The following is a 24,227-nucleotide window of genomic DNA, read 5'->3' on the forward strand; positions in this document are numbered from 1 at the left end:
CATATCTTACATGTTTGTTTTACATCCCAGTGTAGTGTGTAATAATCTGGCGGATGTCCCTTGTAGTAATTCAAGGAAAATCATAGTTCTTGTTATGGCCGTAATAATCCATTTCAACACAAGTTAGAGCGAGTATTTATTCTATTTCATATTTCAGTGGAGGCCGATATAAAAAGTCATCAATATCTAAGCCTCTTGTCTTTAAAACTAGAAAATCCATTAATGGAGTCCAATTTTTAGAGTAATTATGTATTAACCATTTGATGTCATCCTTTCCAAACAATTCTACAAAATATGAATAACTGACCATCAAAAATACTTCAAATTTCTACAAGTATTTACTCAAGATATTTTTATTAGTTTTCATTTGGTACCACTTTCAATGCTCTAGGGTAGCTTCAACGAAAACAAAGACATAATATCCCGAATTTGGCTGATTTTTAGAAAAATGTCATTAATAAACCTAAATGACTCTTGAAGCGGGCATATCAAGGTCCAAAATCAAAGTTATTCGTATATTTAGTTAGTTCAGACCCTTAAAAATAGGAAAAATAAATGTTTGCATATATTTGATGAAAAAAAAGGTCCAATTTGAAGGGGTTTAATGTGCAAACAACATTAGTAGGGTTATTACTTATAACGGCATTACGTTTATATTTCTATTGCAGCCTCTCATCCGAAAGAAACAGGAAAAAGTGCAAAATAAGTAGGTGCTAGGTAGTTTGCCGATTCAACTATAAAAATTATTGACGGTTTAGTAAGAGCTAAATCAAATTCACCCAATCAACGGCCAGAACGCTGATAAGAGGGGGAAAGTAGAAACATCGACAGCAGACAAAAAAATATAATAGTTTGTTTTTTTAGTGAAGGAAATTCTTGTAAAAAAGCAAAGAAAAAAAAATGACGTAGTAACTATGACAATTTGAAGAAAAAGGAGTTCGGCATCCCCTCCCTCTTTTTGTATCCCTAGTTCTGAGTTCCTAATTAGAATTCGCTTTCAGAAAATATCGTTTTAGTTGAAATAGATCCCGTATCGGTATGAATACATACTCAAATCGGATATATTTATTGCGTTTTCCTCAGGAAATGTTGTCGAATTAACGGGGCCTAAGTGGCTGTTTGCAGGAACGTCCGCAGGATTACATATATATATATGTATATACTTTTTTTAGGGGGAAAAAAAAAATGTTCACATTATCACTCACCATAAAACATAGAAGTGTTGAATTTTAACTCAAACTTTCGCTTCTCAAAAAATATATCATTCATCGATTCAAAATTTTACAGGATTATTTTGAAATGTGTGAAGATTACACAACTGTCCCTTTTCATATCCTTGGTTGAAGTGATAAGTGATTTGTTGCTCCTTAACCATTAAGTGTCCGACAATTTGAAACGTCCGACGATACGTAACTTAACCTATATAATTTTTTGCATGCTGCATAATTTGCCCAAATGACGAAAACAGTTCCTAATAAAAAGCAAAAATTCCTTAATTTCGAGGAAGGTCTGTTGCCCCTTCCTCCCACCCCATAGGGAAGAACTCGGTTTGATCATTTCCATTTTTAATGACTACAGTTGATCTTCAACAATACGATTAATATTTTTAATTTAATTTTTGATTTTTGATCCTAAAAGATAAATTTTTTTTGAACAGATGTGGTTTTTTGATTTTTTTTTTGTGAAAAGCTATAGATTTTGGATTGTTTTTTCCAAATAATTTAATTTTGTGTGAAAATAGCTATGGATTTTTGATTTTTTCCCCCCCCCCCCAAATTTTAATTTTTGGATTTTTTTCCTGGAAAATTTCAACAACCAAGGCTTTCCTCTCTGTTTTTTTTTGAAAGGATGGTTGCAAGATACAATAATACTCCCATGTATGTATTTGCTTATCATTTGACGATTTACCATCTACTCTTTGCCTTATTATTATTCTGAATGCTGATTGTTTGAACTGGAATGATTTGTTTTAAAGCCTTGAACAATTCAGACTATTAAATGAAAAATAATATCATAGTCCCACTATGTAATTTGACGTTTTTTTTCTTTTGGGTGAAAAAGCTGAGAGATAGATTGAAGAACGTTATGTACTGAACGTTGATTTGTTAAGCATACACAATTTCTTGTTAACCTGTGAATATTCCAACTGTTAAACAGAGGATATTGTAACCTTTTGACGGACATCATTGGCCAATTACCTGTAGGTTTGGTGCCTCTTTCCCCTTATTTCTGTTTTTAGGGAAAGGTGAGAGATACAATAAGAATAGCAATGTGGCTGGAAGATCCGTTATAAGATTTGGTGTTTGTTAAGTGAAATAATTTATTAAAATTTGTATCTATTTATTAATGTAAAACTCTGGGTCCTTGGTACTTTTTTGCATGAAAAATTTAATATTACTCCTCAAAACGATTTGACAAAAAAAGGAGAAGAAAATCATACCCCAAAAACGAAATATATAAACATATATATACAATGATGTACAAAGACTGATATATGGCATTAGGAAACTTATAATTCATTCACATTCAAAGACTCTTTCAAAAGTTATTATTGTATATATATATTATTTTTTTTTTTAAAGACAGCCATTTTAGGACTTTGAGGAATGGTAGAGGATAAAGGAGGGTACAATTTATATCCACCCCGTAATTGCTTTCCCCGTGACTATGGACATTCCTTTCTCGGCAAATAAGGGGGCATCATCGTCTTCATCTTTTTTTGTACTCCCATCATTGTTGTCTTCTTCATTGTCATCCTTCTCCAAGAATTCCTCCAAGTCTAGCGGCTTTTTAACAGGCTCAATATTTGACAAGTTCTTATTTTTGGGAGATTTTTTGGGTGTTTTCTTAGGAGACTTTTTGGGTGTTTTGGGCGCAGAACCTGGTTCGTCTGTTACTGCTAGTGAAGACTTTCTGGATTTTCCACCTTCCTTTTTGGGAGTTTTAGGAGCAGAACTTGGTTCGTCTGTGACTGCTAGTGAAGACTTTCTGGATCTTCCAACTTCCTTTTTGGGAGTTTTAGGAGCAGAACCAGGGTCCTCTGCCACTGCAAGTGAGGACTTCCTTTGATCTTTAGGCGAAGTAGAACTCAAAGCAGGAGTGGGACCCTCCTTTTCCATCGATACGACCTCTGATGATTTCTTTTCTGGAACTGTTGACTCCTGGCTCTTTTTTTTGTGGACTGATTGAGGATGATGTAGTCGGTATATTCTCCGGAGCTACTGGCTTTTCATTATTTGGCTCTGCCTTTTGAGTTGTGGCCTGGACCTTATTATTTTCAGTAGTAGTTTTTGATCCTTCATTAATAATATTGACTTCCGCCTTGACACGAGGCGAAGGGGGTCTATAAAAGTGAAAAACGGATATAGTTAACGTGTAGTTTGAAATAATAATATATAGGACACTTACGGTGATAATTCCTCTTCTTTCTCATATAAAACATCATCAAAACCTCCTTTAAACTTGGCCCAAGCGATTCTCATAGCTGGGGACACATCCTTGAGTCTTGGATTATAACTCAGCAATGAATTCGTATCCCTCAGTAGGTTTTTCTCAATATCTTCGCGGGAGTTACCTGCCAAGTAAAGTTGTCATAATTAATTACGATTTTCATTTAATTGCGACAAAAACTCTACCTCTAATCAAAAGTGAGCGCTTAAGTGAAGTATTTCTTCTCTTAAGTGATGCTGCTTTACTGCCAATTGGATTGGAGGAATCAAAAGATTGCTGAGCACTTCCAAGTTTGGGCACTTTTTTTTTAATTGCAACTCTTGCTAACTTTTTGAATATATCTGTGGGCTTAGAAGTCTGAATTACCTTCTCAAACATATTTGACATGACACCCTCTACTTTGGCCATATTAAAGCCCTTAGCTATCATTCTTTCCTAAATTATCATAAATAGAATTACTGTTTTTTTAATGATATGATGCCTAGAGTTGCGAAAAACGTTGAGTTATTGTTGAGTTTAAGGAAAGGAAGAACAATTACAGTTGGTATTATAGACCAAGTGATAGATAAGCAATTTCAATGGTTTCTTTCTTGTATTATCGAATTGGGATCTTGTTGAATTATTCTTCCATTTCCTTGAAGGGCACTTTCTTGGGCCACTTCAAGCTTTTTACATGTTAGCTATTTCCTCAGGGAATTGGGTTTACCTTCATTTATTTATATCAGGGTATTGTTTACTAATGTCATTAACAAATACCTGATAGAATGAAACAAAGGAGCCCCATAGAAATCTTACTCATTCACCCCAAAAAATCTCGTAACCCTAGTGAGGCACATAAATAATACTGCTTGAACTTACCAAGTCCTTTGATTTACGTCCAATTACATTTTCTTCACGAACTGTTGGAGTTTTCATGTTGTTCTCTTTCAAAATATTAATGAGATCATAACGAAATGATCGAATATCCTGACGAACCTAAGAAGAGAATTTAAAGTATAATAGGACAAATTATCCCTGGGATATGAAAACTTAGGCATAATTTCCTAACCTCATTGATATCATCCTCCGTCACATTAAAATCCTGAGATTTTCTTTGCTCTTCTGTGATATATCTTTTGACAAGACATCTTACCACACCGTAGTACCTATTATCTGCTGCTTTACGTTGCCTTGAATCTACTTTTTCAGCTTGTTTACCTTTACAATACAAACAAGTAAACAACTTCTTCATGGATTTGGCAGTTGGAATTATATTAAATGGCGGTGGAACGGTGGATCCTTCATCAAAGTAAGAAATCCATAGGCGACCTTATTTAAAATGTTCAAGATAACAACTTACACAAAATATGCACCTACGAACAGAGTGCAGATTCTCAACTCTCGCCATTTTTTAATCTAAATATCTCGACTACGACAATCAAAGTCTCAAAAATAATTTTGACTATCGTGGAAGAAATTCACAAAAGACTGTTTGCATATAAATGCACACAGGAGGCTTCAAGATCCCACGTAGTCAATGGCAGTTCGTAGCTATATTCAATGTAATTGCCATAAGCGGTTATGTTGGCCTCAATCCAGTCACAAAATCGGCTGTAGGTTTGCCCTTTCTAAGTTCTTGATTTTTTTCCCCATGGCGTTGACTAGACTGACCTTAGTGTTGATAGAACTATAGCCCCAAACTCGATAAACCTTACCTTTACTAACTATTTTGTGATTTAGAACCTCATACAAACAGACTTCCTCACACCAGCAAAGTCGTCAGCCTTATCAAAACCATATGCGAAGAATTTAAGAACATACGTGGTGTTATTCTGAAACTGTCAATATCCGACTTTGTGGCCAGATTGAGGCCTTCATTGCCGCTAATGACAATTACATTTAATAGAAAGTTACTTTACGACCATTTATATCATTTTTGTTTATATATTATGCATAACATTGGTTATTATGTTGAGAATTCGTACCCTGTATAAATATATATAGTACTTCTTGCAAATTTCCATTCAGTGTCAGATCTCTCAGCAATGGCAGTGTAAGAATTAGACATCATAGCAATGAGCATGTTCAAGAGAACAATGATATTACAAACAGAGTAACTTCCAAACATCAGTAAAGCCCAAAATCGAGTAAATTCTTTCACTCCAGATAATTCAAAATCCCCGAGTTCGACCAAACCAAAGCTCGCCCAGAATAAGGACTGTGACGTTTCCCAAAGATTAAAAAATCGTCTCCAAGTTACACAGGAATCTCCAAAATTCTGAATTAAATAAATATAAAAGTTGAAATATATATTCAGTCCTTTATCCAAACTCTAAAAGGGTCTAGGGCGTGACTAGGTTTTTCTTTGCAAAATTAAATGGCTTAGATGATTGCTATATTTACTTATTCTTGAAATTTTTTAATTGTTTTTTTTATTTTTTTAAACCCTACATTTAAAATGAATTTTTTGATGACTTTTTAAATTTAAAAAAAGAAAAATCATTTAACATTACACCTCTCAATAATTACAAGTTTGGGGGAATATTAAAAAGTAAAGGGTTTTATTCACTATAATTCAGAAGACAGTAACTGTTCTGCAGTTTTTGTTGAATAAAATTTAAATAATGGTTCAACTATTTATTTATCAATAAAGGTGCACGAGCAATGTATAGTAATAGTATGGCTTTCTATGGCTTTCTAGTCCCCCTCTGTAGTTATGGTGCTGTACATATCGAAGAAAAACTTACTTCAAAGTCGGGAAGTCCTCCTGGAAGACTATAGCATTTCTGTTTTTCTAAATCTGAGTAATACCTGTTTGATGTTAACATAAAGAATACGTAGATTCGATATGGAGTTTTTTTTTCATAGTATCTTACCAAAGAAGCTGATTTAAACCACATCCAAAGGAGAATAGGACTAATATGTAGAGAACTAACCATTTTGCAATATCAATTATCATTTTCCCTAAAGACACCTGTAGAGGTCCAAGATATGGATTGATACTAAAAATTTGAATGATTTTCAGATAAGCTGAGATCATTCCCGCACTAAACAATCCGTCTGCCAACAGCATTGGGGAGAACACGTGCCATTCTTCTCGTGGAATCCAAATTTCCTCTACGGGAACTTCATTCCACTTTTCTCTTTGAACTAACAAAAACGCCAAACTTCTCATTCCTATCCAACCCATAAATGATCCATAACTTAAGAGAACAAAACAGAAATAAAGAGGCTCATGATTAAACATAGCTTATACCTAAAAACATCTGCTAAATTCCAGAGATCCAAACAAAAATCCAATAAACCTTTCTTCCACAGGACTTTTAAGGACTGCCAAACGAGTCCTTGTATATAGCCTATGATAGCAAGTTCTATAATACTTGGAAGAGATCCTCTTTCGTGCTTTATCCAATCAGCTTTTATATCAGCGAGCCACTCCAATCCAGGAACCGCAAAAACTAAAATAGAGAGCTAGAGTCAGAAAGGCTAGCCCTAAACCAGCTTAAACTACACACAGCTTGACAAATATGGTTTTTTTGGCGAGGAAACTGATTATTTGTGAAAGAAAACCCGATAATTGATTCATCGGCCGATTTATTAAAAAATAACACTTGAAAACAGAGTAGAAATACTAACCCATAATGCCATATACAGCCACTCCAAAAAATCCATATATAGATTTTCCTCATCATGTCAACCAAGGAATTAATATCCTATAACTTTTATAAATTTTTAGGGAAAATTTAACCAAATTCTTTATTTAAAATTTTTTGGCCTTTGGATTCATATAGTATGTTTTTGATTTTCTTAGTCTCGATACAAATGAAAATTACTTTCGTAACCCAAAATTTCTGTTTTTGTGATCTACAGAGAGCAAGGTATCATATATCAGCAATAAACCTAAATAGCTTTATTTGTATATAAAAATATTTATTTTAGCACCAAATCTTAAATAACTTTGATGTATTATTTTTTTAAGATGTTTTTTTTTTATTATTAAGATGTATGTCTTCACGATAAACTTTGGTTTTTATGATTATTATACAAAATGAGAAATTTATTAAATTTCTAAGAAAATCCTTATTTTGGATTTGTTTTTGAACTCACAAGGTATTTTTTATGATTAATAAATTTGATGAAGAAATAGTTATAACATTTTAAAAACTTCTACACCTACAAACAATCTAGCAAGGCGTGCCCATGTTGGAGGGATGAATAAAGAGGAATAGAAACAAAGAACGAAGGTAGAACAAAAGAGACAGAGGGAAAAGAGAGGGGGGGGGGAGAGAGAAACAGAGAGATATAGAGAAATAAAAGGATTTATTTTGGTCAAAAAGTGCCTCTTAATGACATCGGAACCCCCCAAAAATAAATTAAAGATTTTCATTATTATCAAGGTAAAAGCAATCCACCTTCTCTAACCGAGGCCATACAAGTTGTCGACATTTTGTTGTCTAGTGCTACTGATTATTCTCAAACTTCTTACAATCAAACCAATATATCGCTCGTGATTATTTAAGATTGGGTTGCCCAACCAACGCGTCACTACCCAGTACCAGGTCGATAAGAACGTCTAAATTCTCATTTTTTTATTTATTATCAGTCATAATCTTTGCCACAGGGGAAAAATTATAGAAATGACAGGGATTTTTACTTGGCTGCTTGGCACTAGTTAGGCGGACAGATGATACGAATTATTACCTTGATAATTTTAATACAAATGGTGTGTTTGGTCTATTTTTAGATATTACTATAACCTGCTGGTATGTTAAAAAAAGAAGCCAAAAAATGAACAAGGAACCTTGACAATTTGAAGAATGTTTTGGAGGAGTGTAACTTATTTGTCACGACATTTTATTAGATTAGCTGCAATATGCCGTGAGAGGTTTGAAATAAACAAAAATCTCAATGTGTTTCTAGCAAGAACTTAGCGACTTATTAGTCAAATAAGCTGATTCCATGTACTTCAACTTATAACTCTCCAAGAATTCCTCAGTGTTACCATCAGTCATTTATTTGCACATCAACGGCACTGGAATGTATTTTCAAGGGGGCTGGTATGTTGGGTTTTTTTTTCAGAATCGGATAAAAAAGGTTTTTTTATTGTTTATTGTTATTTATAACTTGACAAATATATATTTTTTTTTTGAAGAAGACCTATACTGTTTTTCTAAATTTAGAGCTAAATTTGAAGGAATATTAATATAAAACTTAATAGGGAAATTAATTATTTTTTCACAAAATTATGACTTTTTTTTAAAGAAGATGAATTATTTAATTGTAATAACTATACAAGTTCCGCAAAAGTGGAGGGCGTTTGGCCCTATGGTTCCTTACCACTGGAGCACATGCATTAATATCTACTTTATACTTAAATCTTCTCTTTTCAAGAATAAAATATTAATGATTACAGCTACAGAAAAGAAAAAAAAACTTTTCTCAGATTGCCATCTACAAAAAATATCGCCCTCTAGATATTATGTTAAAATTCGAAGGAAAAAAATCAGTCTATTAAATTTATGGCATTTTCGGCAAAATACTATACCTTAAGCATATCAAATGTTAAGAGACGTAGACAATTGAACAGTCTTTCGCATTGTTAGCTTTATATTTTTCGTCCTCTATGATCTGTGGCTATTCATAAAATTATAATGCTCATTTAATTTATTTCAATGCACTCATAATTGCTGGATTTGTAATCAAAATTATTAAACAGGTAATTTATTTTTTCTTTGAGTCTTGAACTCAACTGTATCTCTAGACTTGATGAATTTTACTTAAAATGCCCATACGAATTTTTTTTTTTATGAAAAGTTTTAAAACATGAAAAAAATACCTATTGCCGCTTTAAATATAAATGAATTACGGTTGATTATCCCCCATACATAATTTTAATCAATTAGTGAATACTTTTTGTTTATCTAGCAAATAATGATTAAGTGTTTTGCTAAGCATGGGTCATGTAATGAGTAGTCATAGCAGCAAAATATAGTAAACTAGTTATTTATATATAATTATCATAATGACTAATTACCTTGGAGAAAACTGATCTGATACAATTTTTCAAGCTATGGATTAGACTGCCCCGTTTTCGGATTAATAATTTTTCTCTCTCTGCACAAATACCTTTTTTGTTCGAGACCATCAATTTTAATTTGATATAAATTGGGTAAAAATTGCAGTTTCTCTGCCTTATCAAACATAACATAGGAAAATGTAACGCTAATTCAATTGAGAGTTGTTGAACAAAAATAACTTTTTGAAATGTATAAAGGTAACAAGCTATGCGAAAGACTGTTCCAATGTCGTCAGCTGTTAACCTTTGTTATACTTTAGGGGGGTAGTATTTTACTCAAGCAGCCATAAATTTACTAGGGCGATTTTTTTCTTCAGATTTTAACATAATACCTAGAGTTGTATAAAATATGACTTTAATGCGAGATAGATTTTTTTCTGGTTGGCAATCTGAAAAGTGTTTTATTTTCATTTTCCATAGAAGCTATCATTATTCCTTGATAAAACAGAGGTACATCAAGGGAAGGGATTCACCCAAAAAAGGGACAATCTACTGTGAATAACAAGTCGTAATTTTTTTTACTTCATTTCACAATCATTGGACATTTAATATTTACGTAGTAATTACTCTTTTTGGAAATGTGGTCATATGTATATCCACATTCCATATATTTTTTCCATTTTGCTCATATATCAAAGGATATTTTTGTCATAAATAGAAACAAGGAACCAAATTATTGTACATTTTAATTCGGTAATAAATGCAATATATAGAGACAGGTTCTTTTGTATGCTTCCAAGGGTAGATTATTAAGTTATATAAAATTGAATAAAACAATAAAGGCTACTATCATCATGAACTAGAACAAAGATGTATCTTTCAGATGCAATGAAGGCCATCAATGCATTTATGCCTCATTTGGCGAGGATACTAGACGCTGAGAGGGGCTTTATAGAATAGAGTTATTGTATATTGATGTAAAGACAATATTCCGTTTATAATTTTATCCTATAATGTGGCATGAACGTTGCTCACTTATATTCGTTTGTAAACAAAGTGGTAGAGAGTGAGGTGTGCTATCTTGCGGAAAAATTATACAACTCCCTCAATGATAATATCAGTTAATAAAAAATAATATATACGTATGTTTCTCGCATAGAGGGAGCTGTCAAAACTTTTCCGAGATGACCCATTTTTTAAACAACAAACTCACAAACTACCTAGTTTGGGTTCTGCACAACATTACAGACAATCTTGGATTTATCTACCAGATCCTACATACATATTGAATTAATATCTTTTACTTGTGCTTCTACTTGAATCACGTGTTTAATTGAAAATTGGAGGCATAGATAATATATGGAGAGACAGAGTTTTACTTGAGCGTGCTGTTAAAGGTACATGATTTCATGTGAACTGTTGCTGGGGGAATTTATACAATATTTACATATGTATGTATATTAAAAAGTTCCTCCTCTAATAATTGAAATGAAATCATACGATAACAGTGCTCTCAAGGAATCCATTATCTATAATTAGAAAATGAATTATTTTTTGAAATGATAAAACGTCCATTTCTGAAATTTAACTAATGAGATAAATAACAAATTTATAGATTTGAAGTGATACTAAACTAAACTGTATAGGTGATTGAGGCTAAAGTACTGCTAATATTTTAATCTGAATGAATGAAAGAATTACCCAATATATCAATGACGATGTATTCCACTCTTTGAGAACAAAGAGCCAACAGAAATAAAAAGAACATGTAGCTAGCAGATTGAAGGATAAATTTAATAAAAGGAGATTTGGCAAATTTTCCTAACGTTGAGCCCGGAGCTAGCATATACATAGTTGAGTATACAGGAAACATGCATGCAACTTTTAAACAAACAAGGATTTGCTTTATAAAGTGAAGTCGACGAAATCCAGGAAGTGCTTGATACCAAATAGCTCCTAATAGCTGTTGAACACTGGGATGAGCCACAAAATCTTTTTGATTCACATCAATAGCAAGTTTAAGTCTTTCAAGTGTCTGCGGTTTCCCTGGCGTCCAAGGAACTCCATCTGGACTATGATTTAACAAAACTTCCAATTCATAACTGGTTCTTGCATGATTCACAAGTCCTGTTGCTAAGGTTTGAATTTGTACTCTCAAGTCAGAATACTCTTGTCGAAACTCTGTTTCCAACGCACTCAGCTTTTTCAGCTCATTCCCAAGTTCAAATGCTGGAATAAAGACGCAATGTAACTATAAAAAATATCAACATTAACCTTATGAATAGACCTATAAAATAGAATAATAATAAAACATTCAGTTGGTAATCTGCATAACTCAGTCACTCAAGTAATTTAAATCATTAACACTCCCGATAGGTAAAAAAAAAAGGATAAAAAAACAACATATGTTTTGTATTTATAATACTGCTTCCTTTTCTTTTGGGGTTACATACCGGCATGAAGATATTTTTCTTTCCTGATTGGCTGTAAGTTGAGCATGAATAGAGATTAGAAAATGGTTGAAATCCTTGCGAGCGTAAGCTTTAAAAAAATAGTGCATTTTGATAACTTTAAGAGACGAGATATCTGCTCACAGGCATCATCACTAACTCAACTTTAGTACTCCTTACACACTAGTATTTTTTAATTTTTAAACTAGGAGGAATATAAGCAAACACTTTTTTTTTATTTGGTTAGGCAAAGATTTCGACAATTTTCAGTTCTCTAGCAAGGATATGCCAGAAACTACAAATAAGAAAAAGAAAATAACAAATGCAGCGACGTAGCTCAGAGGACAACATGCACAAGATAAATTATTCTATTGAATTCAATGTCTGTAAGTTCAATTCACTGTCACTCCTGGAGAAGGAAGTATATGTACATTTAGCAGATTGGCTTCAAAGATAATTCCTAGATCAGGCAGAGTAACTGCAAACCCGTAATGTTTATTTATACTTAATCCCTGCAACTCCATCTGACGAACAAAAGGAAAGTTTAAAAAATAGGAAACATAGAGGTTACCAACTGATATTATTATTTTACGTGCACTGCTATTTAGTTATTATTTACAGCTCTACTTATGACAGTATATAACATACACACCTGTGAGAATGGGATCTTTAGAACTCAGTGCAATGAGTGACGGACTTGATAGAGCTTTGTATGAATTTATTCTTGAGAGAGAAAACCTGAGGGAATCATCGGAATGACTGCTGACGCAAATATCACAACTACATTTGATATCATGCGGCATGGGTATTGTTGCTCCTCGATCCAGTAAAAGCTTTAGAATTTCGTAGTTATTCCGTTGAGCTGATAAAAAAATTATAATCTAGATTTATATATTATGTATATTATGGGTTTAAAATTAGTGAAATGATACGATATTTATAAACAAGCTCTCATTCTGTGTGTGAGGTTAAATTGTAGGCACTACAATTCGCATTCAGAATTTGAAATTTTTCTTTGAGAACGGAATGGGAAAAGTTGGATAGTTCTGTCATTTTAAACTGAATAAGGATGAAAATATAAGTAATGCTGGAGAGAAGAATAAAGACGAGATGACTCTTTGTGATGACAAAATATCCTGCAGCAGAGAAGGGAACCAAATCATTAAGTTCCCGGTTCAAGAATTTAAACGACATAATTTCCCTTGAAGGATTATTATTATCCTTCAGATTGCTGCAAAACCTATTTTCGGACGTAAAATTCATTTGATCCAGAGCTAAGTTATACGTTTCTGTGGTATAGACCAAATACCGACATCGCATAAGCGTTCCCAAAAATGAGACAAAGAGAGCTAGACCAGCGATAGTATCTTTGATTTGAAAGCCCAAGAAGGCAAAAACTCCAAATACATATATTATAAACTCCAAAACAACAAACGACATTGTATTAAAGCTAAGCTTTCCACAGATCTCCTGATTTAGATGAATAATATCTCGAATATCGCGGAGCAAGCTGATCAGTTGCGATTGAGAATGAACAACGTCAAGTTGAGTTGTTAGTTTCTTTATGATTCGGGATGTCTTCTCCATTGATCGAATCACTATGAGTTCAGATCCAAATCCAGGGCCAAACTGCATCATAATTGCAGAGATGAAGCGTGTAGCGATTATAATGAATATGTAAATACTCTTATTGTTTGCATATATTGTGTAAAACATGTAGACGAAGACTGACATATACGTGGGTTAGAATCAGAGAAGCCTTTTAAAAAAATTAAATCATGGGATAAATAAAAAGGCTAACAGAGCTCTGTTAAATAAATCTTCCATGACTGTTTTAAGATCATAATACCTCAACTCAAAGTTAATGCTTTTAGAAAGTTCCCACATTTTTTCTAAACAGATCTGTTGTCATAATCGAATGACTCGACTGTATATCACTTCGACAAAAGTTTATTTCATCTATGTATATTCAGCCATGAAATTTTAGATACATGGAAATCTATCGATGTCATTTTGTTTTCCTTTTTTCCCGCTTGAGCCATAGATCCTTCTTCATATATTTACTTTATAGAGTTCTTAGTATATCATTTGTATTTAGATACATTATTCTTTGGAAATAAACACATATTAAACGATATCCATGGTTAGTTTTGAGTTTTTTATTTAAAGTTTTAAAAAGTAAAAATGTCAATTTTTGTCAAAAATAATTGCTATGATTAAAATGTGTAATGAATAAAATCTGAGGAAGACCAATTTTTGAGCAAATGTGTAGTTTGACATTTAAAAATACTAAAAACAATATATTTGGGCCCTATTTTATTATTTATACATTATTGTACATATTCGTTCAGGTAAATCCGGACCATTTTTATCTGCAACCTGATCAATAAGGTAAGAAATTAGAGGTTTAAAATTTTATTTAGAAGCTATAATGATACAAAAGAAAAAAAAGTTCCTGGTGTCCGCCATTTTCGAAAATAATTCGCTGGATACGAGGTCTAAAGGATTTTTAGACCTTCACCACATCTACAGGTCTGGGGGTCACAAAATGGTACCTTCTCTTCTTTCAAGAAGTTTTGGGTCTTGATGACCTTATGAGAGGGACGGAGTCTTGTTGAGGCCGGAACTCAACACCATTGACCTCAACTTTCATCAAAGGTATAACTTGCTCAGACAAGAATTCGCAGTACCTGTCTTTTTTTTTTACCCATCCTCTCTTTTGGCTTAAAGAAGATGGAGGAGGGGGGATATGATCACATGGGTCAATGGGTCATGATGCTTGCTGGAAACTTGGTTTTAAGGATGGGGGACATTGACTCTCCCTGTGGGTTGTCGTTCTGGATGTAGTAATATCTCTTGAGAGTATATTGTTTCTCATCCGAATAAAGTAGGATGTGGTTATCATGGGAATTCCAATCTTTCAGCAATTTTCTTCCGTAAGCAGCCAGGGTGGCCTTTATTTTGTCAACAAGGGTATATATTTTGTAGAAGTGGTATGACCTCATTATCGGGTAAGTTTTTATGGCCATGGAGACTGTTGAACGGCTTGCTTGGTGCTTTTGGCAAGAAGTTTGAGGAGATATCTTCAGAGATCGTTTCAGTCCTACGATCAATCTATGAGTGCGTTTTTTATCACTCTGTAACTTGCGGGCTTTTCTCTTATACTCTTCGATCAACTTCAAGGGGTTGTTGACGTTGTAGACTGTGCTCTTTGGATAGCCGAGCATCTTCTTTATGTATGCTGGGCTGTACCCCGTGCAAGTACATTCGATGATGGTTTTCCTCCAGGTCTCCTTCACCATAATTGTTTTGAATTAAAAGATGTGCAACTACCTTAAAGCTAACACTCAACCTCTCATTTAAAAATTGAAATAACCGAGTAAAATACATTCCTTATTGTTCATGATGTAGTTAAAGATAATCCGAATTTATCTGAAGGACCCTCTATATAATAAAAGAAAAAAAAATGACTCATTGGGGGGGCATCTTATTCAAGGTATCGAGAGCTCCATGATTTAGCATTCAATTTTTAGTTGACGGTATTGTAATGGTTAATGGTAATTGAGTATTTACTTTATTGATTAAAATTAAAGTTAGTTCCGGTATTACTTGAACTCCGAAAAAACACGTAATTTTCTGAAAATTACTTGTACTCGCCCAAAGTATTTTTTAGAAAATTCGACCTTACAATGACTTGAATAATCAAAATTTGAGACATTTTTGTATTGATTAATCAAATTTCGATTATCACCCTCAAAAGAAGGGTAAAAAAAATCCACAAATGCTCCTCCGTTCTCTAATTAAAAAAGAATTTAAAAAGCAAACACATTACAAAAAAAACAAAAACTGGAAATGTACCAAATTCAAAAATTAGATTATTGTCCTAAGACTGAGCTCAAAAGCTTGACTCTAATGATAAAGGTTTAATTTTTTTAAATGGCTTTCTGGACTTTACCAAAATTTGACGTAGTATTGATTACTGACATCCATAGACAATAATTTATGGCATTCGAGTGACGTTCAGACTGAAAACCTAACTTGTAGTTAATATATCTTGCTTTCGTAAAATGTCTTTGGATTTTATCTATTATTACAATGACATCAGAGCGGGATTTGTAGGAATAATAGATGAGACAAAATGGACAAAAGTAAAGGACGACAAAATTCGTTGTGCTTCCAATGTTACTCATAACAGTTAAGATACCTTCTTCATTTCCAAGTTCCAAGTCAATGATCAAGGGAATTGCCATGAAAGTAATCATTGATAGAAGGGACAACAGAAGTAAAAACCGCTCCTTGAGTGGTGAGTAAATATATTCATAAATCTCCACATTCTTCTTCATGGGTTTTATTTGAAAAGGAATGGCGTAGAAAAATATTCTCAACAGTCGCAAAATCCAGTGGATCCGTCTGTCTGCCAGGGACATTTTGAAACGACTGAGCTTGAATTTATTGGGGTTTCGGATATTATCAATGGACTTTATTAAGTAATTCGGATTCTCTGTACTTTTTACTCTAGTCATTCATAAAGAATAATCGCGCTTATTCTGCGCTCTTGAAAAGTAAGAGAGGTTGTTGGTTCACGGATGGGAGCAAAAAGTCTCTTTTTTGCTCTATTTTTTTATGGTTTGTTTAAAAAAAATTACAAAAGGAAAGAAAAAAAAAAAGCTTTTTTTTTTGCTCCAATAAGTAAACCGACCTTTAGAAACAATGGAAGAAAGAACATAATATAATAAAAAGGAATTACCACTATGTTACAAAAAAAGAAGAAGTAAGCCAACAAATCATATGGTAACCATGACAATTTAAAGAAAAAGAACAGATTGCAAACAAACCCTACTCCGTCTTTAGCTAGCACATTGGTTGGGATGACTCCCATATCAATCCTCCATTCTACTATGAGTCCGATATGGAATTTCGCTCATAAGTGAAATCCTCACTGTTTTAAATCACATAACCTCTGTATGTTTAGGGGGTTATTGACTATAGAGGAATAGCTATGGATTTGGTATTTTTTTCCCAAAAATTTAATATTTGAATTTATTTTCCTAAAAATATAATTTTTTGTGAATATTTTTGAATTTTTTTCAAAAAAACTTCATTTTGGTCCAAATAGTTTAATCTTTTTTTATAAATAACTGTGGTTGCTTGAATTTTTTATCACAAAATTTGATATTTGAAATTTTTTTTACAAAAATTTTAATATTTGAAATTTTTTTTACAAAAATTTTAAATTTTTAAAATTCCAAAAACACAGGCCTTCCAGAATATAAGAATCTCTTTTTTGCACAGGGAGAGTTATTGGGGTTTGAAGATTATAATTTTTAAAGTTCTTAGAAATAAATTATGTGTACATGCATGATTGATGTGGTAACGCAATTGAAGATTTCCTTGCTAGATATGGAGCTGAATTTGTATTACTTCTCTTCCTTACAAAGCTACTTATAGCTAATCTAACCATGACAGGTTAGCTTCTCTTCTTCCAAACATTCTTTGAATTGTCACTGTTAACAAATGGTTTATTCGGTTTTTCTTTTTTTTTTACATCAAGAATTATTATGTACTTTTTTGTGAATTTTCTCTCACTCCCAATTTGTTCTGTTCTGAACGTTAATTTTTTAGACACAAATGACGACAGTCAAAAAAAAAAAATCTTGTAAATTCCATATTTAATTTCAGTAGTACTTAACAAGCCAACAACGAATCTGTAATTATTTTTTTAGTATGAAATCTAGTTTTCGAAAATTTTAAATTTTGAATATTTTTACCCTTTTCATATTTTATTATTGAGTATGAAAAAAAAAAAAAAAAATCAATAATCTACTTAACAGTATAAAATGCCAATGTTAATCTATTAATATTTGGATATATTTTTTTCCTTTTTTACAAATTTAACATCAATAAACTTTTGTTAAAAAAAATCAATATTGCAACCTGTTATTTCCAAATAATATTTTTTAAATAAAACCCTAATTATTTGTTTGCTTCGCATAAGTTCGTAACACATCATAACAACAATTGAAAAACAGGGCCGTTATTTATTTTCAAACAAAATTAATAATATAGGGTGTGTTTTTACTTTTAAATTCCATTTTCTCAAGATTGGATGATTGCAACATATTTGAAATCCATGTAAAATTTTGGAAATATAAGATTTACTTTACTTGCAATTATTGATTTTTTTTCCAACCTATTTATCAACTATTTTCAACCTCAAGTTCCCTCTAACTTATAAAAAGGGTAATAAAGATAAAAAAATTAAAATTAAAATTTCTTGAAATCCAGATTTTATATGAAAAAAACAAATAACAGATTCTTTATTAGTTCGTCAAGTACTCCTGGAAATGTATAAGAAATTTAAAAGAAGTACAATTTGGTTGACTTGTGTAATCTTTTATAAATAAAACTGTGAACAATTTTCTACTATAAATGAAGAATAGTTCCACAATTCGGAAAAATTGGCTAATACCACAGTATTTTGAGTCTATTTTCCATTATTCTCCCCCTCACACCCCCGTCCAAACATTTAACATTTATCTAATTATTTCCCATTATTTATTTAAAAGTAGTTGATGATTGTACACAGCTTAATAGGGATGTAATTCGTGGGGTGTACCTGTTCTTATATAGGACTGAAGACCGTGGTGTAATCCTGTCCCATTCAGTCCAGTCCCATTTGTCAGTCCTTAAAAAAGGTAAAATTGATCCCTCGTGACGTCATTGAGTGTGTTTTTCCTTTTTTAAATTATTCCGTGGGGTGGTAGGCTCACAATATTATTGATTTTTTTATCATGATGAACAAATTTACGCGAAAAGAGGGGTTCATTTTTTTTTTTGCAATAATTATTTTCGTAAAAAAGGCCATTTGGGCAAATTATGCAGCAGATAAAAAGTTTAATATTTGAATTTTTTCTAAAAAAATTTAATTTTTGTCAGTAGCAATGTATTTTTGAAAAATTTGTAAAGGAATTTAGTTTTTGGAATTTTCCTCAAAAAATTTAATAATAGAAAATTTTGCAAAAAATTTAATATTAGAAAATTTTGCAAAAAATTAAATTTTCTCTTCATAAATATAGACTTTTGAATTTTTTTTGAAGAAATTTCCAAAAACCAAGCCCCTGCCAACCCCCAAATTTATTATATGATAAATGATATAATTTTTTTATAATATAATATGTTCGTATTATATTGTTAATGAAAGAAAATTGAATATTTTTTACAAGATAAATGCAATTCTCTTAATATATATCCTATTGGGCTGACTAAACCATCGTCATTTTTTAAGAAAAATTACAAGGACTGATCTAATTCTAAATATTAAGAACGTGTTCTAATCGGACGCAATCCTACTAATACAAATTTTTTTATTAAATGAACCACGCCATCATCAATAATAGTTGGTCCATTTTTATAAGAATAATAAATACTTCAATTTTACTTAATTACTTAAATTAAAAATACTGGCAAAATATTCGCATATATGATCGTTCAGATTTTACCGAACGAATTCAATTGGAAAAAGGATTTACTTTGCAATCATATTAGTCAAAATGATGCCATTAGAGGTCACTCTATTTGGAATGTTTTTCAAGGACCGATAATGGAACGAGATTGGAAGAAGACAGGACGGGACCAATGCATCTTTATAAATACTGATATGAGTTATAAAAATCAAAGTTCAAAATATTAATAAGCGCTACATGGAGTAAAACAATTTTTTTTTACTCCTTTTATTTTAATTCATTTTGATTATTCAGATGGAGTTGTACTGATGAAGTGTAAATCAACATTATACTATTACAATTACCCAATCTGACCCAGGAATAATAAACTGACTTTCAAGTACATATATTGTATATAATGTATATTTTCTCCTGTGGGAGCGAGTGAGTATTGAACCTACGCACATTGAGTTCAAGAAAATAATTTCTCCCGCGCGTGTTGTTCTTTGAGCTATGTCGACAATTATCACATCTCTATTAGTGAAATGCACAGAAACAGCAAATAAGAAAAATAAAATAAAACTTGGAGCGAATATCTCAATGGACAACGCGCTCGAGAGAAATTATTGTTTTAATCTTCATATGCGTAAGTTCGATTCACGGTCGCTTCTAGAGAACGAAGTATACTTTATGTATATGGACTTCCAAGATTAGGCCTGTTGGAGTAATTGTAGTACTCATATAATATTGACAGTGCAAATTCATCTGAACAGTTAAAGGAACTAAAAAAAATTGAGACTGATTTTTTTTTGTTCTTGGGCTAATGTTAAAAGGAATGGAAATAAATGAGCAGGGATATTATTTCTTGGATGATTACCTGCAAGAATAAGAGGTGTAATGTCAGGAGTAAAGTTTGCAGTGACCTGATCCACAGATTCCCACGAGTAGAGCGTTTCTGGTTTATGATTTTCTTCTTCCCATTCTAAAAGTATCTCCACTCCTTCGACATAGTCTTCACGAATGGCGACTAATAAAGAATCCTTGAAAATAAATGTATCACTAAACCTTTGAACGCTTTTTTAATAAAAATAATGTAATGCAAAAAATGTATATTATTTACTCTTGGTTCAATTTTGTTTTCCAAAAGTGCATTAATCATTTCCAAGTTTTCATTTTCAATTGCTATGGCAAGACCACTTCGTCCAAGGGGGTCTACACAATTTAAATCAAATATGGTCTTCTTGTTGGAGAATGCTGTGATTATTCGTTTGACCATAGCCGTGTCTCCACGTTCAACATTGAGAAGAAACATCTAAAAAATATAGAGTTGTTATTTATAATGTTTGAGTAGTTGGGTATCTCAGAGTGCATTGCAATTTTGAGTTATGAATTGATTTAAGGCCTTCTAAAATCATTACAATAGATCTTATTACGAGATGAAATAGTTTTTGTATAAAATTTATATCAGAAGAGAAATAAACTGTAAGGTATACAATATCTTTGTACTGGTCGGCTACGTATATATTAGAGTTTCTCATTTCATGGAAAATGTTCTTACAGTGGTATGGCAGGAAAAGAAATGTTTAAATTATAGAATCCCACAAACTATAGAAATCCGGTTAGTAAATAATAAGTAAAGGGAAATTTCATTGCTTCCTTTTTATATCTTTAGGAGTAAGCTAGTTTTACCCAAATTATATTATCAATTATCATTTTCTTCATTTTTTCATTATCACTAATATTATATAGGTTGGATTTTTGAAGGGATCTCTTTTAAAATAGACACCATTTTTCCCACTTCCTGATCCAATCCAGCCCGCCACAATAAAAATGAAATAGTAAGTGATGAACAAAATAATTTTTTTATGGAGCTTGTGGTAGTATAACTGTTACAACAAAACAAAGCTCAGATATTTTTAAATGTTAATAAGACATTTGATTAATAAGTCATTAAGTAATTCAATGAAACTTATGTTATGAAATAATTAAATGCAAGATTTCTGTAGGTGCAGAATCCTAGGAAAATAGGATCCCAGGAGAGAAGCATAGGTAAACAGTAATAAAAATATTTTTTTAGATTTGATACACTACAAATAATCACAATGTGTTATGCTTATTTTCTGTCCTATTAAGGTTATAAGTAACTTGCTTGATTTAGATTATGTCATTGGGGTGAAAATTTATGGGATTGGTTTAACTTTAGACGCCCATTTTAGATTCTAAAGTCTACATACATGGATATAATAAATGTAAATGATTTTAAACTTTTACTATTTTCAAACTTTTTATTTGTAAAAAAAAAGTAAATTTAGTTAAAATTTTGAATACTTTTATAATTTTAAAATATTTGAGACTAAATCTTCCATATCTTTATGTATCTTTACATTTCTTTCTACTGGGTATAAAACATTTTATTGGGAAAAGGTGATACATAGAAACTATACATTGATATTTTAAAGCCTTGTTCGGAGCCTTAGTGCTTAAGAGTGGAATAAATCCTCCTCCAAGGTCACATGGTTAACATTTATCTGATTTGTATCTGTGACAAAATTATCATGTGAAATGCATGTATGTGTATTTTACCTTTTCATCTGGAGTGAGAATGCGTTGATCGGGACGAACGGTTTCGAATTCATGACTATTCATTCGAGAGGACTTCTTAAAAGAAGGAGCCCTATTTCGAGTCGAATTCGAAGTCACGGAGTTAGCTGAGGTTATTCGATTACTCATCTTGATGAGAAGGGTGTTATTTGAGGATGGACAATGGACTTATAGGTATATTGATATATTTTTTTCTTATAAAGATATGATCCAGGTTGCACCTTCTAAAAGTTATCATTGACGACCAAATAAATAAATGATAGGAGGGACCGAGAAGTCTCTTAAACATGTAGTGTCTTGACTAACGAGTACATGTTAACTAATATGAATAACGTTGGCCTTTCAGGGGCTTCTTTTGAATCTTTCTTCTTTAACTATTAAGAAGAAGAAGAGTGAATGATTCAAATATTTTTTTAATATGAAGGTGTACAGACATTCATAGAAATAAACGAGTATTATATATATAGTTGTAAAAAATATGAGCTTAGACGTTTGCAGGCGAAGAGTGTTTTTTATTTTCAAAGTTGTTGTCATACTTATTTTATTCTTGAAGATAGAAAGTCTTACTATAAAATAATCCCTAGAGTGTGAATGACAAAGAGGAAAATCCTCTCTTATTTGGGAATTGTAAATGGGTAAAAAAACTTATCCAAGAACCATTCAGCTTCTTGTCTCTAGACACATTCATAATAATTGTAAGCAAATTATTGTATTTATGTAGTGAAGGTAGGGCTGTAAATCCTTAACAACTTGAATAGTGTTTTTTATTTTCTAAAACTATTATAATTACTCTTGAGGAGAGAACCCCTAAGTATATAGTGTAACTTAGAGTGTTTTTGCTCACGAATGCCAGAGAGAATGTTGATGTTTTGTTGTGGAATTATAAGTACGCTCGTCTGTCCCTGTTGGATTTCGAGTATAATTGAGGATCGACAACGGAGTAATTCGTGTCTATGTCCTTGCAAAATACAGACTGGGACTTTTGTTTTTTTCCTTCCTCTGAAGGTTGCTTAAAGCTAATCTAATAAAATGTCATCACAAATAAGCTGCTCTCCTCAAAAATCCCTCAAAAGTCAGAGTTACCATGGTGTTACTTTTTTTTCTCTTGCATAGTTCATATTGCAAACAACTATATCCAAAACTAAATTTTTGTATAGTCTACACATAAAGGCCAACTGGAGATGAAAAAAAGTATATTTATTAACTGAAGTTGAGGGTTGGGTAGATCTCAGTTAGTTAAATTATGATCCGATTATGCAGATAATTTTATAATAATCTAAGCTTATAGATGGCGAACATAAATTTATACATAATTTGAATAAAATGATTTTTATGGGTCTCATAGTACCATAGTTAAACCTTATTAAGCGGTCAAATAAGAGACACTGAATATGAAACCTCTTAATGCTGGTGATCTCTAGAACTAAGTTTCCTATTTTCTAATAATCTAAATTTGAAAACTTGATATGGTCACTTAGTAAAGTGACAGACTTAAAACAAGTGGCTGTTAGAACAGGGTTTTTTAATTATCTTTTTTCATATCATGCATGTAGATTTATACAAACCAACTTTAAACAAGAAAAAAATCAAATATTTTTTGAAAAAAAATGGAATTTTCACATATAAAATTTCTTATCAGAAAAATTCAAAAATCTATAGCTATTCAGAAAAAGTTAAATTTTTTAGAAAAAAATTTAAAAAATGCCTTAATTTTTTTTTTTTTTTGAGGTGGGGGGCTAATATAGAAATTTACGCTATATTTCGTTGTTGTCTGCTGATTTTTTTTTTGCTTCTTTTCTCCTTAACAGTGTTTTGAACGTTGATTGATTTTATTTAATTATCTCTTGTCAATTTATGTTTACAATAATAGAATAACACTTCCATAGTTATTAATTATTTATAGGCAAAATATTACATCTATATAATACACAAAATTTCATCGAAAAAGGTGTCAATTGTTTTTTTTTTTTTTTTTTTTTTTGAGGTTTGAGTACTCCAACTTCTTTTTGAGAAAACCTTGACAGATACAATTATAATTTCTTTAGACGTAATGAATTCCTCTTTCCGACAACTCTATTGATTATAATTATAGTTATACATATATAATGATCAAGATGTGTTTATCATTGGAGCATTCTGTTAATTAATTAGATAAATATTGCAGCATGAATCATCATCAAATATAGTTTTGATCTTTTTTGGCACAATAATAATTCTTCAAAGTGTCCGTTCGGCAGAATGTTCGTATAGCAAAGTGACAATAGCCAAAGTGGTTTCGGTAATCTGGCC

At 31.8% G+C, this 24,227-nt stretch overlaps 1 protein-coding gene across 2 annotated transcripts; it reads right to left on the minus strand.

Moving 5' to 3' along the window:
* Positions 1-2,319: 2,319 nt before the first annotated feature.
* On the minus strand, positions 2,320-22,358 carry LOC121116903 (transient receptor potential protein). Of its 2 annotated transcripts, XM_040711209.2 has the most exons (14): positions 21,921-22,358; positions 20,458-20,649; positions 20,215-20,377; positions 12,548-12,757; positions 11,147-11,674; positions 6,686-6,887; positions 6,306-6,632; positions 6,177-6,240; positions 5,437-5,707; positions 4,499-4,758; positions 4,309-4,425; positions 3,636-3,885; positions 3,409-3,574; positions 2,320-3,343 (listed from the first exon to the last, which is right to left on the minus strand). In XM_040711209.2, exons 1-14 carry the CDS (start codon positions 22,065-22,067, stop codon positions 3,073-3,075), a joined length of 3,168 nt encoding a protein of 1,055 aa, XP_040567143.1. In that variant the 5' UTR covers positions 22,068-22,358; the 3' UTR covers positions 2,320-3,072. The 2 variants fall into 2 exon arrangements, with proteins under 2 accessions (XP_040567143.1, XP_071743758.1); XM_071887657.1 differs by lacking the exons at positions 20,215-20,377; positions 20,458-20,649; positions 21,921-22,358 and adding an exon at positions 15,851-16,384 and having other exon boundaries at positions 12,548-13,622.
* Between the last annotated feature and the right edge of the window lie 1,869 nt (positions 22,359-24,227).

This window comes from Lepeophtheirus salmonis, chromosome 4 (assembly GCF_016086655.4).
Source record: "Lepeophtheirus salmonis chromosome 4, UVic_Lsal_1.4, whole genome shotgun sequence".
Lineage (NCBI taxonomy): Eukaryota > Metazoa > Arthropoda > Copepoda > Siphonostomatoida > Caligidae > Lepeophtheirus > Lepeophtheirus salmonis.